Genomic DNA, 19,766 nt, shown 5'->3' on the forward strand with positions numbered 1-19,766 from the left:
TAACCTAGAACCCCTGCACAGATGTAGCCCATGGCAGCTCAGTATCCAAATGGGTACCCTAGTAAGGGGAACAGGAGCAGTCTCTGACATGAACTCAGTGTCTGGTTCTTTGATCACCCCCCCCAAGGGGGGGGAGCAGCCTTACCAGGCCACAGAGGAAGACTATGAATGACAGTCCTGATGAAACCTGATAGGCTAGGGTCAGATGAAAGGGGAGGAGGTCCTCCACTATCAGTGAACTGGGGAAGGGGCATGGGAGGAGATGAGGGAGGGAGGACAGGATTGGGAGGGGATGAGGGTGGGGCTACAGCTGGGATACAAAATGAATACATTGTAATAAATAAAAAAAATTATTAAAAAATGAAAAGAAAACACAAAAACATTCGTAAATAAAAGGATTTAGTTTTTCTGTAGGTTTCTAATCTCAAAACTTTGAGAACAGGTTTTCTTCTAGAACCTAGAATCTAGGTGGTTTTATTGTGCAGAACTGACCATCAATATCATTGATCACGGGATTTCATTTCTCCAGCTGTTCTAAAATTCTTTTTCCATATCATCAGGAGGATCTGATTGGGCATCCCATTTGGTAGCAGGGGTAGAGAGAGACGCCTGAGGGAAAGGTCAGACACACAGAAATGACAGACATGAGCATTAGCTTAGAAAAGACTTTGGCGTGTCACATGCTGTCACGTACAGGAAACATTAGCCAAGGTGACACTCCAGGGGGTGGAAATAGCGTGGAGACCCAGTGGACACGTAAGAAGAGGGCAGAAAGGAGAGCCGCCAGGGAGCCCAGAGCAAATGAAGGGGCTCCGGCTGGGAACCAGAGAAAACCCTCACCTCCTCTGGAAAACCCTCGCCTCCTCTGGGTGGGAGCCGGTTACAGGACAAGGGGCAGTGTGCTTCAGCGATCATTCCAGAAATAAAGGTGGTGGGATATGATACAGCTTTCGACCTTTAGATGTTTGAATGAGGGGGTATGAGACTGTGCAATCTACATCCCAATTAAGCTGCAATTCAGTGGAGAAACATACCATTTGAATGAAGCTCGTGAGGCCATTTTTATCACTGATGATCTTCTTTGACCACAGCGAGAGTAAAGCTTGCTATGATTTCTTGCCAACCAATGCCAAGCGGTTGCTTCCTCTTCAGAGGAAGGAGCCAGGAAGCCCTCGAAGGAAGTTAGGGGGAAAGCCCAGGAATGTGCACCTTTCACGACTTTCTGAAACTCTATCATCAAAAAAATCATTTACGTACTTCCACTCAGAGATTACTTAATAAATTAAAGTTTAAATGCTTCAGCTGAATTTGGTGGTGCTTCCTTTTCTCTCCCGGGGTGTAAGCTCGCCAGAGCTTCTGGTTTATCGTTCCCTCACTTCTGAAACACAAGGGCAAACATGGAGCCTCGGCTCACAAATTCCGCTGAGGACAAGTTACCATCCAATGGGATGCCTCTAGAGCATCCTGTGGGTCTCAACCTGTGGGTCTCAACCCCTCTCTCTGGGAGTCAAATGGCCTTTTCGCAGGGGCCCTCCCAGACCATCAGAAAACACATGTATTTACATTATGATTGATAGCAGTAGCAAAATTATTAACCAGCAACAAGAATAATTTTATGGCCGGGCGGGGGGAATCTGCAACATAGGGAACTGTATAAAACCGCAGCGCACATTCTGTTCCATACCCACGCCCCAGTGCCCCGGAGTTACAGGCGATTTTGCCACAAGACAACATCCCCGGGACAAATTTATCCTGTCGTCCCTTTATTCCTTCAAAATATGGTTGGGCTTCTCTCATTTCTCCGGGGAGAGAAGAGCAGCCACTGTACGTGGCGGCACAGAACATGTCGCCAACAGAATGTGCAGCTCTCCCCGAGGATGACGCCGCGCACGCTACCGTGTGCGCGCCCGTGATGGCAGGCTTTCTGAGCCAGCCCATCTGAGCGTCTGGCCTTTACCGGTCACTCGGGAGAATGGGCTGGAGAAAGGATTTCCTCCTGGTCTTTCGTACAGTTTTTCCTGATTGAAATGACTCTACCTTTTTTTTTTTTTTTTTTTTTTTTTTGCAGGGGAAACAATGGGACCTGTTTTTTAAATTTTTATTCTTTAATCTCTAAGTTGTGTGTTCTACAGGATATATCTCAATGATTAGCCAATTTACATACTTGATTTATTCATCATGAACGTCGTTGTGAGACAGAAATTCTTAGGAATGATACAGTGTCTTCTAGCCAGTCCCTGCATAGAGTGGGTTCTCATAAACATCTCTAACTAAAATTTCCAAAATTCTAGAGCAAGCGGTTCTTCCTGGCTTGGAAGTTGGGTTCTGTGCATGAAGTCTTCCCTCCCATCTCCTGCACCTTAAATCTTCGCTCCTCTAGAACCAGGTTTCCCCAGCAAGATTTTTTGACTGTTGCCAGTAGAAACCCAGCAGCATATATGAGCCATCAGCGGACGTTTATTGGAAGAATGCGAGAGTCTAAGGGTTTCAACTGCAGGCATTTTTCCAAGCAGGTTTCCCACATGGACCTTCCCAGCCAGAGAGGATTTCATGGCGGTGTTGCATAACAACCCTGCTTTGAGCAGCGACAGGAAAGTACAGATCCTAAGGAGTTTTATATAATGGCTTAATTTTGTATGCACAGTGCCCCTGATCCAGAACACACATCCACACTGCAACAGGACAAGAAGCTAGAGCAGGGAAATCGTGGTGACATCATTCATTAAGTGCAGATGCTCAGTATCCCCCAAAGCTGAGAATTCATGCTACAGCCTAAAATCAGGTTGACCGAGAGTTACAAATGCTCATGGAGTAATAATTCTGGTGTAAAGAGGTCACAGACTCAGATTTTAAGCACAGATGAAGGTGATTTTAAAAAGTCCATGGTGGGGAGTTGGTTCTCATAACGATCAGTAGGGCCAATAGAATGTCAGCTTTTGTCTAGTGGCTTCAGAGGTGGGTTTTGTTGTTGTTGTTTTAATTGGTGGCTATCATGACATTTTTTGGAGACTTGGGCTTTACTGCAGCCCAAGCTGACCTCGAATTCACTCTCTTCTCGCTTCAGCCTCCCAAGTGCTAGGATTACAATTGTGACCCATCACTTGTGGCCTCCATGTTTTCCGCCATATTTATATCAACTTGACACAAGCTAAAGCTCCTGCCTTCAGGTTCCTGCCCTGTTTTGAGTTTCTGTCCTGACGTCCTTCGATAATGAACTACAATGGGGGACTGTAAGCCAAATAAACCCTTTCCTCTCCAAGTTGTTTTTGGTCATGGTGCTTCATCATTGCAATAGTAACCCTGACTAGGACATTGGCTTAGATATGAAGTTAGTGGTATGACTCCTGAAGAGACACCTTTTTTTTTACGTTTCTCCCCTTTCTAAATAAGGCCTGACCTACAGACTTTGAACTCTATGTTTTAAAATTGTACAAATACATTAATTTTTCTGTCATCTTGTCAGCAATATCTTAAGTACTGTGATAACTGGTCTTAATATCAGTTTGCCACATATTAGAGACAACCAAGCCGGGAGCATCCCCTGAGGAGCTTTCTATCTTAATTACTTGCCTTAATTGATGGGGGGAAGCCCATTCCAGATGTGGACAGCTCCTTCTGGTTGCAGCCAAAACAGAAAAGTACGGGGCAGAAGGACGAGTGCTCACCCTTTCTTTGTTTGGACCCCCTGTCCCGGCTGAGTTAATTTACCACTGCAGCTGCTATTACTGTTGTCCCTGTTGTTGCTGCTGCTGATGGTGGTGGTGGTGGTGATGATGGTGATGGTGGTGATGGTGGTGATGGAAAAGATGGTGTTGATGGATATGCTAGTGCCGTTGTTTCCCTAGAACCAGAGTTTCTGGCCTTTCCATCGTCAACTGAAAACCAGCAGCTGTCTTGGAGCCCTCCAGGTTTCCTGCACCAGATGGGTGGAGGTACCTGACTTCCTGGACTGAGCAACTATGGGTTTCTCAGACTCTTCAGCATGGATCAGCTATGGTTACTATCTCCACCTAAACTGCTTTAATAAATTTTATGTACACACATTTACATATTCATTTTATTGGTTTTGTTTCTCTCAGGAACCCGAATACAAGCTTCTATTATGTGAGGTTTGATCCCCAGCACCTGTGTGGAAAAGCCAGGCTAGTGGCACACGCTTGTAATCCCTATGTGGGGAGATAGACAGGGGGTCCCCTGAGGTTCGCTCCAGGTTCAGTGAGAAACTCTGTTTCAAAAATTAAGGGCAGGAGTAATTGGGATGACACCCAACATTAATCTCTGGCCTCAAAACCCATGTGTGCGTGTTCACACACATGTAATATGCACACATGTACACACATACACACACACAAGATGAAGAAGAAGCAGTTTAGGCTCATGGTGAAGGGATGCATCATAGCCAAAATGTACACCACCTTTTTAAAAAGGTTTCTGTGCTTGCCCATTTTTCATTGCTAGAATAAAATACCTGAGGCTAGATATTCATGGCGAAAGAGATCTGTTTCACGGAGAGTTTTGGAGGCTCAGAGTCCGCACAGCACAGCCTCGGTTCTGTCAAGGGCTATTTTGGGTGTATCACATTACGGCACAGGTCCCCACCATGGCTGGAACATGGGAGGGAAAAGTTTCATTACCAGAAAGAAGGGAGGGGCCTTCTTGCCACCTGGCTGGCCAGGGGCACCACTTACTAAAGATTCATCACTTCATTTCTACTTCACAGAGAGCAAAACCTGTCATCAAATCCCTAGAGGTTACAACCTATCCAAACCACAGCACTTGGTAAGGAGGGTGAGGTGAGGCACAGATTTAAGTAGAGCAAACCAGGCAGGTCAGAGGAAGCTAGGGCAAACCTGGGAGAGCAGGGAGCTAACTGAGGAAGGGTTTGGGAAGGAATAGGAGCCAGGGCTGCTACGGCTTGTGTCTCCACTTTCCCAAGGGAGCTCCAGAAACAGTCAATTACATCCACATACGGAGGTCATCCAGGGTTTTCCTGGCATTTTGTAAATTGAAAAGAAAAAAAAAAAAAAAAAGACTCAAAGTCAGGCAGGAAGTTTATAACTTTGCTGAGTCATCTTCGTATGAATAATACAATCTGGAACACGGTTGAAGACGATTAAGTGGAAATGAAAGATGAAGCAAACAGAATTCTTATACCCGAAGAGTCTGCCTGAGTGTTGGGAACGCGTGTGAAACTGGTAAGCAGATGTGTATAGTACTATCGTCCCTCTGTCCCTGCGGATGCTGCCTAGCGAGAGCGACTTCAGATAGCTACAGTGAGGACTGTTGCGGCCTGCAGCACGGACTGGCTGGCTCTGCCCCAGTTTAAGTTCTGATTACTCTGCAAGTGCTCACTTGACACCTGGTCGCAGAAGGGTTATCTCTGTCAGAGATAAGCCGCTTCAGGCAGGGAGCGGCTTCCTCTTTCTCCACCCGGAGCCACTGCAGCTCTGTCTGTAACCTAAAACCCACCTTCCTGGTTCGAACTCAAGGTGAGTTTTCACACAGCTCTAGCTGGGAGCCCGCTTCGCCTTTCACTAGACACATGTTCATTTAAATGTAATGTTCTTTTTTGAAAAGATAATTATAGTAAGTAAACCCCCCCAACACACACACACACACACACACACACACACACACACACACACACACAGCTGTGGTGAGGTCACCGAGGCCACTCTTTTGTGACACTGTGAAATTCTGCAGCCATGAGCAGTGGGTTTGGCTCTACCCTGCTTGCAGGGAAGTACCGTGGGTCAGTGGGTTGAAAGCGGTGCTTCCTTTCCCAGCCCAAGGCCATTTTCTCAAGAGCAGGAACCACATCTCACCCATGTGTTTACTCAAAGGGCTAGTTAAGATATTCCGTGTACAGTAAAACCCTCATGACTGACTGTGGAGAAGTGAACTCTTGCGGAAGGTTTTCAGCCCCAGAAATGGGGAGGACTCTGGGAAAGAGAGACCCTCAGTGACTCACAGTTGACACCTCCAGGTCTCTGCCCCTCCTTCCTCCTCTCTCTCACATATTTCCTCCTCCTGACTCCTCTACGCTGCTGTCTGAAACTCCCGGTCACACTCATAGAAATGCCCTGTTCCAGAAACAGTCAATGCTCAGCCTTGAGGACACACAGCAAATGTCTGAACCAATGAGTCTGGCGCTGGCTCGCGTGTAGCCACGCCCTTGTTGGAGAGCAGAGCAGCCTGCTGTCCCTCTGTCCTGAGAGTCAGCCTCTCAGCCTTGCAGGCAGTCAACCGCCACCCAGGAGAAGCGGCAGGGAAATAAAACCAGTCCCCCACTTGTGTTGTTGCAGCTGTCGGTTCGCTGAGGTCTGAATAGCAAATCAGGGCGTGGCAGAACGTATAGCAGCATTTGCATTTCAGAAAGAGTGCTTATTTTACACCAACAGAAGGGAAAGATGGGAACTACTTAGGGTGGGAAATCCTCAGCAACCGTTCTGCGGTTAGAACATCTGCATTCTGCTGGGCCTTCACAATCCCACGTTACACGTGAAGAATGCACTTTGCACCTGAAGACTGTGTAAAGACCAAGAGGCAAAATGACTTAAAACCACTAACAGTGATGTGACCTAGAGTTTGCCCCGAATCCGTTCCGTCATTGAAACTGACTGACACAGACTGCCCTTCCTCAGAGGGACCTGGCTTTTCTCCCCCAGTCCCACTCCATCAGCGTGTTTCCGTCTGTTGGCTTCACTGTTCACAATCTGGTTCCGCCTAGGGTACATGTTCTGTCTGCCATTTTGCCACAAGCAACCACATGCTGGCGTCACTGTAACCAGGACCTGAAGATGGGTACTTTTTTTTTCATTAACTTGTCGTCCTCAACAACAAGTTTATTATGGCATTTTCCTACATACGTGTTTCTATACTCTGGTCTAATTTGTGTTAGTCCTCATACCACCTGCCCCTACTTTTGGTGGCCTCCTTTCTCTCCCAAATAGGTCCTCCTTCCGATTTCATGCAGGATTGATCAGAGCGCCATAGGAGCTGTCAGAAAATTTAGGAGTAGGGATTTTCTAATATATAAATACTGAACAGACCTGCAAGGCATGAAGCCAACTTGAGGGCTTAATTTTGGGAGATAACAGGAGACACAAACACCCTTTCTGTTCAGTCTGAGGAACTGCATTGTCTCCTTCTTAGTCCCGAGGGAATGATGAAACCAGTCCAGCTTGGAGCTGACCCTGAGGTTAAACATGAATTTGGTTGACATTAGGTAGATATCCTCCAGATCCCGTTACTTGAAGCATCTTGTTCCCGGCCACGCCCACAGAGGTGACGGTGTAGACACTGTCTAACCCCCCCCCACACACACACACCTTCTTCCTGGTGGCCTTGTGATCCTGTTCTGGCCACGGAGACAGGGAAGTGTGTGGGATGCTGGGCACATCTCCCTCCCTGAAGAAAGGAACGTGGAACTTTCACACGTGAGAATTTTCTACTTCCCATGCTTTGTACAAGCGCAGAACATCTAGGGCGAAGAGGCCTGAAGATGAGACAGCCTGCTGCAGGTGGTAGGCCAGAAAGGTAAAAAAGATTATTGGCTAAACACTGATTGGGGGAAGGGCAATGTGTTAGACCTGCAGGGCTTGGGCTGAGGATGAGAGAGACTTCTCTGCTACAATTCTTACTCCCCAGGGAGACCTGAGCCCATGAAATCCTGAGCCTTGTCTAGCACTGTTACTGTGGATCTTGACAAAGCCAAAACACTACAACATGCAATCATTTACATCTATCTATGATATATATATATATATATATATATATATATATATATATATATATATATATATATATATATGTGATGTCTGATACATCTATCAAGAGTGTGCCCTTGGCTTGATCTATACTCTAAAAACACCCAAGCAGCTTAGGCTTGGCCTACAGGTGCCAGGTCTACGCAAGAAAACAGCTTTCAACACCAATGTCATTATTAAGTACCACGCAGACCTCACCTACAAAAGAGAACACCAACACCATGTGCGTGCAGCTGTATTTTGTGCAAGTTAGGGAGAAAAGCCGGGATCTCCTCCTGCCTCTGTCATCAGCACTGGGTAACTGGCAACACCCTTGCTCATGAAAACTAAAACTACATAACTACATGCCCTCGGAAGACAGGTAAGAGCCTACCATCCTGGCTGCCCAGAAAATGTTTGTCTTGGAATTAATATTAGAGAAGGTGTGCATAGCCTGGTGGTGTAATCTACACCTTTAATCCCAGCGCTTGGACAGCAGAGGCAGGCAGATCTCTGAGAGTTCACAGCCTGGTCTACATAATAATCCAGGCCAGCCAAGGCTGCATGAGACATGTTCTCTCCTCTCTCTCTCTCTCTCTCTCTCTCTCTCTCTCTCTCACACACACACACACACACACACACAAAGGCATAAGAGAAAAGGACACAACTTTGGGTTCAATTTCTTTGTTTTCAATTTTAAAATAGCAAAACCTTTATTCCTTTTGTGTACATGTCCCGATTTGGTTTATTTTCCTGTTGCGGTGATAAAATATCCTGATAAAAGCAACATAAGAAAGAAAGGATTTATAGGAGCTCACAGGGCAAGGGTACAACTCAAGATCAGGGAGTCAAAGTGGGAGGGGCTTGAAGTGGTCGATCACATTACATTCACAATCCAGAAAGAGAAGATCAGCTCTTTTTCATCTTTTCCTTTTCACGCTCTCCAGGTCTAAAGAATGGCACCAGCCAGAGTGGGTGAGTCTTCCCTTCTCCATTAACCTAATAATTAAGATAATGTCTTGATTTCCCATTTTCCAGAGTCCAGATCCTGGAAATGAGTAATTATCATTAACTGTCACATTGGACACTATATGAATGTCTGTGGCTGCTGTAACAAATTGCCGTAGTGAAAACCTTATCATCTTACTGCTCTAGTAGTCAGATTCTAAAAGAAGACTCGTGAGCCTAAATTTAGCATGGCAACAGGGTCCCCGTCCTCACCTTCTGGTTTCTGGTGTCACCTGCATTCCTTGACCCATGGTTCTTTGCCCGGGCCTTTCAAAGCCAGCGGTGTAGCATCTTCAGATACCGCTCTAACTTTAACATTCACCCATCACTACCACAGTTTTCACCAGTCAAGAGCCACTATTTTAGTAAGCAATTCTTTTCCAGGTGTGTGCCTGGAGGGGGTGGGGTTGGGCTGCAGGGTTTTAAAGGCTGAATGTTGTACTCCTTGCTCCCTTGGTGCTTGCTTTTCCCGTGTTATGCATGTATACCTATAAACCTTTACCCTCTACTTGTGTTTGATATTCTCAGCGTGTTCAGTTGCTCAGTGCCCCTGTGCATGTGCATGGTTGTGGGTGGGGCGGGGGTCTGTATGCATGGGCAAGTGGAAGCCAAAGGAAAGCCTTGAGTGTCACGCCTCAGGAGACATCTACCTTGCTTTTGGGACCTGGGGTACTCTGATTAGGCTAAGCTAGCCGGCCAGCGAGCCCCAGGGATCCGCCTCTCTCTGGTTTTACACCTGGGTTGTAGGAACTGAACTCCGGTCCTTGCACTTTTGCAGCAGGCGTTTTGCTGCCTGAGCTATCTGCCCAGACCCTTGTTTAAGGCTTTTTTAAATGTAAGGTTCTAACTTCAGTTCAACAAGTATTTATTGTGTCATTACAGAAGGAGCCTTGATATTTTTTGTTTTTCTGGTTAAGTCATCTCTTAAATTATTCAGAAGTATCAATATAGCATATTACAGGAAAAGCGATAATTAAGGGTACGCTTGAGTGGATTTGAGCACATTTTCTTTGGTAGAGAGGACAGAAAATGAGTTAAATGTAGAATTTTACCCCAGAAATAGTCCTTTCCCCTAGTCACATCTACAGCCTGTATGCATCTTGCTCACTGTCTAGCTTGAGAGGACAGGTACTGAGGTACTACACTTGGATCTGAAATGTCACATAGTTTGAAATCTTGGTCCTCAGCCTGGGATGCCACCACCTCAGCAAAGTTTGGTCACTAGAGTGTGCTCTTGAGAGTGATACTGAGACCTACCCTCTCACTTTCTGTGTCTCTCGAACACTATGAGGTGAGCATCTTGCTCATGATGTTCTATCATACCACAGACCAAGTGACAACAGAGCCAGTCAACTATGGGCCCAAATCTATGAGGTGAAGGTAAAATCGACCTACCTTCCTTTTAGGTCAATTGTCTAATGTCTAATTGTCTAATTAATGTCAATTGTCTAATTGTCACCGCAGCAGAAAGATGGCACGTCATGCTTTCACAAATTGTTCATAAGATTGTGCTGAGACAGGCGCTTACAGAATATGATCAGGAAATACTGACATGCGGAGTTTAGGGTTTAGTTGAGGGATAACTGAAACACAATAAACTGCAGGGGGCCAAAGCTCCAGCGTGATCCATTCTGACACATAAACACTTATGAATGTATAAAGACGAATGAGCATGCCCAACTCACCCAAATGTCTCCGTAGATAGGTGTATGAACATGCAAATTTATAGCCATTCTTCCTGATATTTACAGTATTAATTTACTGGATCATATTTGGTATTTCGTGTGTGTTGTGTTAGTCCAGATAGTCTTTTCAACAGTCCTATGAGTTAAGAGTTATTATTACTTCCTCTCCTTTGGAGCTATGAGTGACATTAGTTGAGGCCACCAATCTCCAGAAGCACTCCATCCTGCAAGTTCATTTAAATCCTTCAGCACCCATGCTCTGAACCACTAAATGACTTACCTCCTAGATTGTCCCACTACATGGATGTTTCAAAGGTTACGTAACAGCAGCATCTTAATACACATGCTTTTGGACTCTACATAATTTTTATTTTTTTAAAATAGAACTTCATACATGTATATATCATACATGTATCTTGATATATGTTTATGAAATTTTCACATTTTTGTGTACTAACTAAGCTTTTTAAATAAAATAAATGGCAACAAGCCAGTTCATAATATATCCCTTGGACACAATTGTGGTTGGTTTCTTTAAGGACAAGTCTTTGGGTGGGGATGTGGCTGGCTCAGTTCCGTATAATGCTTGCCTCACAAGCACAAAGTCTTGAGTTTGTATTCCTGGTGCCCAAATAAAAGCCTGGCATAGCAGTGCATCCCTGGAACCACAGAATTGGAGAAACAAGATATAGGAGGATCCCCTTGGATTGGTGGACAGGCAGTTTAGTCCAATGAGCAAGTTCCCAGATTCAGTGAGAGACCCTGCCTCAAAAAATAAGGTAGAGAGCTCCTGAGGAAAACACCCAACACTGATTTTTGGTCTCCACAGGAAAACATATACAAATGCTTGTGAGCTTGGCTAGACACATGTATGTACACAGAATGGTTCTATGATGTATTTCTATATATTGACTCCTCGTACAAGGTTCTAAGTTGTTCTCCGGATAGGGCATAGTAATTCACATTCTTGGTTTAAATTACTATTCTTTTGAGCCTCAGCTATTATACAAGGTAAAAAAAAAATGAGTGTACTGTTTTTATATAAATGCTAATGTGGGTAAATTTTTTTTGATGTGTTTCTGGGGCTGTTTTATCTTTTATGAAGTGATCCTTCATGTTGTTTGTCTGGACTTCTAATTCAAACTTTAAAAGATCCTTTGAAAAGGATGGAGTTAATTTCATTTAAAAAAAAAAAGACTCGAGATAAAGAAGCTGCTGGACATGCTTTACAAAGCATGTTCAGGGAGAATAAAATATTATGGATAAGGAAAATAAAGAGGGAGACAGAAAGACCTGGAGGGGACAGGAGCTCCACAAGGATAATAGCAGAGCCAAAATACCTGGGCCCAGGGGGTCCTGCAGAGACCATTACTCCAACCAAGGACCATGCATGGAGAGGACCTAGATCCCCTGCTCAGAGGAAGCCCATTGGCTGTTCAGTTTCCAAGTGGGTTCCCTAGTAAGGGTGTGTATAGGGGCTGTCTCTGACATTAGCTCAGTGGCCGACTCTTCGATCACCTCTCCCTAGGGGGGGGGTGCAGCCTTGCCAGGTCACAGAGGAAGATGATACAGCCAGCTTTGATGAGACCTGATAAGACAGGGTCCTGTTTGTTTTTTTTTTTAATAAAACAGAAAACCTATAATAATTCCAATATTATATTGGAATATAATAATTCCGATAGGTGGAGAGGACACCGATAGTCCCTTGGGAATTAGCCTATCTTTGTAGACAATGAAGAGCAGTGACACAAATGGGACGACGAGAAGGCCGAATATAAAGGTCGGATTCGAATGGTCCCCTGTGTGTGTTTCCAGAGAGGAAGTTCTCAAAGGGAATGAGCTGCAAGGATAATAGAAGCCAAAGGGGAAATGTCGGAAAACCACCACAGCCCTGTGTGGTACCCACATGTCCATATTTCGTGCTGAGCAGCTGAAGTGCTGCTCTGGAACCCTCCCCTGCCAGCTCTCAGGCACCAAACCTGCTGGCCTGAGGTCCACTGTGGCTGGACATGAGTCTCCTCTGACAGAAGCCCAGCGGCTTCTTTGCCTTCTAATCTCTCTGGTGTCTCTTATCGGATGCACTTACCAAGAATCACAAGATCACAAGAGAGTGTGAGGAATGGGCCTTTCCGGCTTCTTTCAACAGAGAGATCACAGAGAGGCAATAATAGATATGAATATGATTAGACCACAGCTTGTAAAAAAAAAAAGAAAGAAAGGACCCAAGACAGTGCCCACGGCCAGGATAAGGGTCTCCTGGGTGAAGAAAATATAGACTCTGCGACTGGTTCCGCTGTCGATGCGCTGAGGCCTCTCCTAGGCACTGGAGCCGCATGCTTTATGGCAGGCTCAGGGCCCTCCCCTGAAAGTGGGCCCAGATACACACTTCAGAGGATTACGATGGTTAAATGAGTCACCGGGGGGACGATATTCAGGACTGAGTCAGAAGCACAGTAAGTTTCAGATAGTGGGCAGCTGGTGACGTTACTATTAATACGACTTCAGTTTCACCCCCTGCCAAGAAACCTTAGGAAAGGGGCGTTAAATCTCCTTGTGTCTAGACCGACAGATCTGCTGAGGTCACACTCAACGCTGAGCCTGATGCTGGAGCTACTGGGGAAAAAAAAAAAAAAAAAAGTCTTGCGTCCCTGTCATCAAATAGTTGACATAAGGATAAAAGAACTATGGTTCAAGGCAAAATGTGCCCCGGAAGAGACCAGAGGAAGAGCCTTGGGAGGGTTAAAACCCTAGTGGGATGATTCAGTGGACTCCTCTTCGGATCCACTATCATCTTCCTGTGACCTCGGAAAATCACGTCGTCAGCCATGACTCAGTTTTCTCCTCTGTAAAGTGGATACTGTAAGACTGCCTCAGGAAGGGCTCCTCTAGACGTGGTTCTTGTGGTCCCTAAGAAAGGTGCTGACCAGGAGGACCGCTTCCTTAGTCAAGTCAGAGAACCAAAGCCACAAGGGGGCGCCCGGAGACCTCAGCGTCATTGTTGCCCCTGGCAACCGTGGTCCTCTACCTAGACAGGGCGGACGGTTACAATAGAGATGGCTCGACGCTCCTGGACCCCCGACCGGGGGTTTGTCGATCAGACGGTGATGAGGCCCGCAGCGGTCTCCACCAACCTCTCTCTGGAACTATGCACCTGCCCGCCTACCCTGGGCTCCTCGGTAGCGGTCACCGCGTTAGAGCAGCTCCTTGTAGTGGGTGAGAATCTCCACCGAGGTCCGGAGCTGCGTCCCCCTTGGAGATGGTGGTCTGCTCGACTCTTGGCAGGAGCCTGAGCAGGCACTCTTCTCCCGAAACCCAAGACATCCCTGATCCGGGGTCTAGCCTTCTGTTTCTTGTTGGGCCTGGGTGTGGGCAGACAGGGAGGGGCGATGGATCATAGTGAAACTTGAGACTTTAAAAGACAAGGAGGAGGAGAAGCAATCCTTAAGAGACACTTGTTCCTCATACTAGGCAAAGAAAATTAATAAAATACAGTGTTTGGGAGATTTGAACCAAAAACGATCCGGTGTGGGGCCAGGCTAACTTGCTCGATGCACTTTGACCCTGAACTGTCACCCACGGGCTCACCTTGCTCATGCTTGTGTTCTAACTGCTGGGCTGTTTTTTAGGAGCCTGTGAAACCTTTAGGAGGTCGGGCTCAGCTGAGAGAAGCCTGTCGTTGAGCAGGACTGGAGGGGTCTTTGAGGCTCTTAATCAGCCTCTCGTTTCTGCTCTCTGTCTGCTTCCTGGGAACAGCTCCCTTGGGCTCCCACTGTAATGACCGGCCGTGCCTCTTCTACGCCTTCCTCACCATGAAGGACTGGTGTCCAAGTGTTTCGGTACTCCAAAAATAATAAATAAAATAATAAAATAAAATAAAAAGCCTGAGCCAAAACAACAACAACAACGAAAGCAAACACCTTCAGTTATTTTGGCCAGAGCCATTCAAAAGTATTAAGTATTGTATTGTAACCAGTACAGTCCTTAGCCAGTCAGAAAACTCAACTTGTTAGTCCAAGAAAGGGCATTTCTACTTGAGAGCAGAAGTCCTTTGGGCCAGCAAGGGTCAAGCGTCTCATTGTTTCCCTATGGTCATGGGAGTGCTTCAGAAGAGTGACGCCTGTTTCTGTGGTGGTGTTGGGACCAGAGTGGTTTCTCTCTCACCGACATAGAGGACTGAATTTCATTTCACACTTCTCTTCTCATGAGCGGAGGCAACTATTCCTGTGAAAAATGTTAATCATCAATGACACAAACTAGCCCCACGTTGCCAAGGTCATTGTTAGAACTTGGCAACTTGGCAATGTTAGAACATTGATTTAGAGGCCTTCACCCTCGCCTCTAAATCAATGTGCCTGTCCAGCCTATTGCTTACGCACAGAAACTTTGCATATGCTAATAATGTCTGTAGACTTGGAGAGCTCTTTGTATTAGAATAGCTTGCATTTCTTCTTGGACGGTTTTGTGCGTGCATCTATCATATCCATCCCTCGCTCCTCTCTCCCACCCCTCTCAGCAACCCTAAAACATGCTTTCCCAACCTTTAATATTTCTCTGCTTGCTCCTCCTCCCCCTTACGCTGGGTTCACTGACTGCTATATGTACATTGTTGACTGAGCAGGTCCTGTACAGGTGACTAGCTGCAGTGATTTTGGGAGTGCAATGGTCATGTCTGAAAAATAGCATGCCATGGCACCCCAGGAACTTCTTAGAAAGAGACTTTCCTAACATTTCTTGTACCTGGGTGTAGGAATCCTAGCACTTGCGAGGTAGAGGCAAGAAAATCAGGTCAAGGTCATCCTCAGCTATAGAGCAAGTTGGAGACAAGCTGGACTACAACTAAAATTATCTATAAATAAAGTTTACATAAAATCAAAAAGATTTCTGCTCTGTAGGTAGGAAGTCTATAAGTCTTCAGCATATTCGTGAGCGGTAATAAGTGCTCGCTTCATAAAGGAAAAGAGAAATGGCACAGCACACTCTTGTCTCTTTAACATTCTTGCTTTTTTTTTTAACATTCTTGCTTTACGTAACTATACAGAGAATAGTTCTGTACGTGATTCCAAGTTCTCTGCAACTGAGGACAGATATTACAATTCGTTCTACTGAGAGATGGAAATGGCTACTATTTGGGCCCTGGAATTCTACTGGTTGGCTTCAAATGGACATTCCAATACTGAGCATGTCTGGGGCTTTGGACATAAAATATAACCTCAAAGGTCTTAGATTTATCACCTGTGAGATGAGAATCATCCTTTATCATAAAAAAATAGACAGTGCTCAGTGATAGAGCACTTGTCTGGTATGTAGGACGTCTTGGTTTCCATTCTTGGCATTGTAAAAGAGAAAAATAAGAATTGGATAATGCAGATAAATCATGATAAATCACATCAAGTTCATCTCACACAAAAGCACAGGCCTAGCATCTGCACAGAGCCTCCTTCTCTTTTCTTCTTCACCTTTTAGTCTTTCTTCCCCTTCTTATTCAGTATCTATTTTTGTCTTTATTCTATTTCACAACGTTCTCTTCTTAGTACTCACTACTTACAGAGGCTAAGAGAAAAGGAGACCTCTTTGAGTACATCAGTGAACAAAAGGGCATGGAAACCTCGCATCACAGCTACCCATCTGCAAATGTGTAATCTCATTATGTCTTTCACAATTTTGTGCAGAAGCCCATGACATAAAAGATTTCCTAATAAAGTGATTGGTGTTCTAGTACAGCATAATTTCACATTCTATATATGCATATATATATGTATATATGTATGTGTGTGTGAGGTCTACGCACATACTCACACATGTGTGCATAGATATAAACCATGTTTAACCTCTCTCACAGACGTTGGCTCTTTTCGTTTGTAAATGCTTATTGATATTTCATCTTATTGAAAGCTCTTCTTCCTATCATAGGATATATGTACAAAGATGAATTTAATGAGCGATTTTCTTTAAGGATAATAAAACATATATGTAAGTTAGGATACTATGCAATAGGAAACATATTAAAAGGAAATTCATAACATTCAATAGGCATTCGAAAATAGTGTAAGTTTCAGTGTTTGAACCAGATTATAAAGGGTGAACCAAGTAGGATTTGAACAAATACGTAAGATACCTTAATTTTCTAATCTTTTGTTTTCCAGAAAAATCTCTGCAAGGTGACTATTTCAAATGCAATGAAGAAGTTAAGACCTTTCTCAAGAACACTATTACAGCTGTTAAAAAACTGGTATTGCATTATCTTTAAGATTTACTTTTACTTTTCTTTTTGACTTGCATGTATACCTTCATTAGCCTTTAATTTAGGAGTGACTCTGTTTAAGTTGCCCAAATAGGTGAACAGGGAAAATATTTACCCTGCCTGAGTTAAATTTTTTTTTCTTCAATTTATGAATGACTGTCAGTATAGATTGTTGCTCAGGTTCATTATGGTGCATGTGCCCAAGATGAAGACAAGCCCGATTAGGAAAAGCCACAGGAGTGCTGAGAGAACTCAGTTAATGGGTGGGCCACATGAGCAAATGCCTGGATGTAAGCAATGGTTATGACCAGCCAGCCAACCTACCAACAACCAATCAAGCAACAGCCAATACCACTGGGTGGGATGGGGTGGGGGAGAGAAAGAACTTGTATGCTTACAAGTGACTAAGCTTCCGGTATGCGATCCCCTTTAAGACTGGTAAATGGTTTCTTAACATCTGTCTCGCCGAAGCAGACAACTGTGTTGTGGAAACATCAGACATCTTTTCTTTATATAGGTCTGTCCTGAGAGAAGCCAGATGAGGGGAAGAGTCTAAAATTCCCTTCTGGAATGTCATAGACAAATCTGTTTGTCACCTTTGGGTGATATCAGCTTAAAATGCTTTCTCGCAAAGCTGGAATAGCAGTTGATCTAAGCACCCTTGAGTCCATAGACAAGCAGCTCATTACTTTATATAATTAAAAACAATTATGTAGTCATACCACACAGCCACACTTGACAGTCCATTGAGTGGACCCATAAGAGCTTTGCACCTAGAATCACCAGCAGCTCTTCTGGCTGCTTCTTCCTTTCACTGATGTTTGTCTTCATATATGTAGGAGCAGAGACTTTCATTGCGGCTAATTAAAAGATCTAGTCCCCCATCCATCGAACACATGAGCCATGAAAAACCCTCAAGGAGCAGACATTAATTCCTCCGTTTAAAAACATGTCCAATACTTACTATTATTAAACTAGTACATGTTTACCCTGGAATTTTTTACAAAATAAATAAATAAATAAATAAGCAAAGGTAAGAAAATAAAAGCCACAATAATTCCACCACCCTCAAATTATTACAATTAACTTTTTTACTTTCAGAGTACAGGTGATCGCTGCATTGAATTTTATGATTTTGCAGACACAATACCACATGTGTATACACTTACGCAATCTGATTTTCAGTTGGTAAAATGCAGTGGAAGTTTCTAAGGTCATAAACTAGCTATAGCTTTATTTATTTTATTGAATGTCCCCCCCCCTTAAATGCATTTACACCTAAAAACAAGCAAACAAATCAACCCTCACAAGATGGTTAGATTTAGAGACATAAGAAAAACATGGCAGCTGCACAGATGGCTCAGTGGCTAAGAGTACTTGACACTCTTGTTGAGGACCAAGGTTTGGTTCCCAGCACCCACATCCTGGCTCACAGCTCCAGTTCCAGGGGATCCATTGTTCTCCTTCAGTCTCTACAGGTATCACATATAGCCATGGTATACATATGTATGTGCACATACACATTTTCAAGAGAAGAGAAAAACACTCTTCTCTTATTCCTACATGACTATTTAGAGGGAATTTTGGTTTTGTTGTTGTTGTTGTTGTTTGGTTGGTTGTTTTTTTTTTTTTTTAATGAGTGGCCTTCTTAGGGTTGCCTCTTTTGTTGGACTCTTTCCATTTAGGTGAATAGAATGAAATGGTACAAGGCTGGTCATGTAGCTCAGTGGCAAAGCATTTGACTAGCATAGATAAGGCCCTGGATTCAATCTCTAGTACTGCAAAATATAAATAAATAGATAGATAGATAGATAAATAAATAAATAAATGAATGAATAAATAAATAAATAAATAAATGAATAAATAAATAAAGCTGGGTACACAGAAGAAAAAAGTTCTGAGTGAAAGAAAAACAACAGAAATTGGAGATGAATCAGCAGTGACAGATTAAAATGTGATTGTAGATCATCATCTTTCCCTGCTGTCTGCCACATAAAAACAGCAGCAGGAGATGTCTAGTAGATACGAAGTTTCAAACCCCACCCCCTGCCCCAAACAGTGATATTCTTTCTTAGGAAGAAAAATTATTGTTTTGATGCATTAATTTTTTAAATGTAATTATTTTTTTTCCAGGAGGAAATGAGAAAAAACACGATAGAGCTCCTGGAGATTGAAAGCATGGAGCTGAGCAAGCTTTACTTTCTGCTGGATTCTGTGCCTAACTCCATTAACAGGGAGATGGAAGGTACTTCTGAAGTCAAAAGCTACAGGACTTTAGTGTCTATCACAGGAAGAGAGCCAAGTGCTCCTTAAGAAAGGACTTAATAGTTGTGCTTACATAAGCGTCCATAGAAAGATTACCTCACATGAACCCTGCGGTCCCTCATTTTAAATGGAGATAATACACGATATGGAAAATTAATTTGCATAATGTTGTTGCTAAATTGACCAAGAGGTGGGTCAGCTCATTTCTGAATAATAGTGACACACTTCAATTAGGCACTGTGAATGTCCTAATCCAGCATTCTACTTTTTGTTTGTATGACGTTGGTGACTCTAGGTACTTCATAAAAGTAGTCCTGTTGTGACTGGCTCCTTTCACTTAGCATAGTGTCTTCAAGGCTTACTCATAGGGAGCACGTGTCAGCGTGTGCCTCCTTGGAAAGGTTGGATAGCATCCCGTTGTATGCGTCCACCACCCATTCTATTGCTAGCGGACAGTTTGTGTGCTTCTTCAGCCTTTTGGCTGTTGTGAATAATGATGCTTACAAACGGTGTCAGAATGCACAGCTCAATGCTGCTTTTAAGTCTTTTGGCTCTATATCAAGAAATAGAATTGCTGGATTGTAAGATGGTTCTACATGTATGTATGTATGTATGTATGTATGTATGTATATATACATATATGATCAACAATTGTGTATGGCCACCAGCAATGCCCAGGGATCCACATCCTTGTCAGCACTTGTTATTTCCTGGTTTTGTTTGTTTCGATGAGACCTCTTATATTCAGCATAAATTAGAATGTCACTGTGGTTTGAATTTGAACATGTCCGGCGACCAGTGCCTTTGAGTGTCTTTTCC

General features: G+C 44.0%; 1 protein-coding gene across 1 annotated transcript in view; it reads left to right on the forward strand.

Moving 5' to 3' along the window:
- Positions 1–13,494: 13,494 nt before the first annotated feature.
- Positions 13,495–19,766, forward strand: part of Ccdc175 (coiled-coil domain containing 175) — a 72,024-nt gene continuing 65,752 nt past the window's right edge. Inside the window, exons 1-3 of the mRNA XM_055595335.1 lie at positions 13,495–13,654; positions 16,585–16,670; positions 18,816–18,927. Of these exons, the coding sequence (XP_055451310.1) occupies positions 13,495–13,654; positions 16,585–16,670; positions 18,816–18,927 (358 nt within the window). The remainder of the gene's footprint in view (positions 13,655–16,584; positions 16,671–18,815; positions 18,928–19,766) is intronic.

The sequence above is a fragment of the Psammomys obesus genome, unplaced genomic scaffold, assembly GCF_907164565.1.
Source record: "Psammomys obesus unplaced genomic scaffold, mPsaObe1.curated_primary_1811, whole genome shotgun sequence".
Taxonomy (NCBI): Eukaryota; Metazoa; Chordata; class Mammalia; order Rodentia; family Muridae; genus Psammomys; species Psammomys obesus.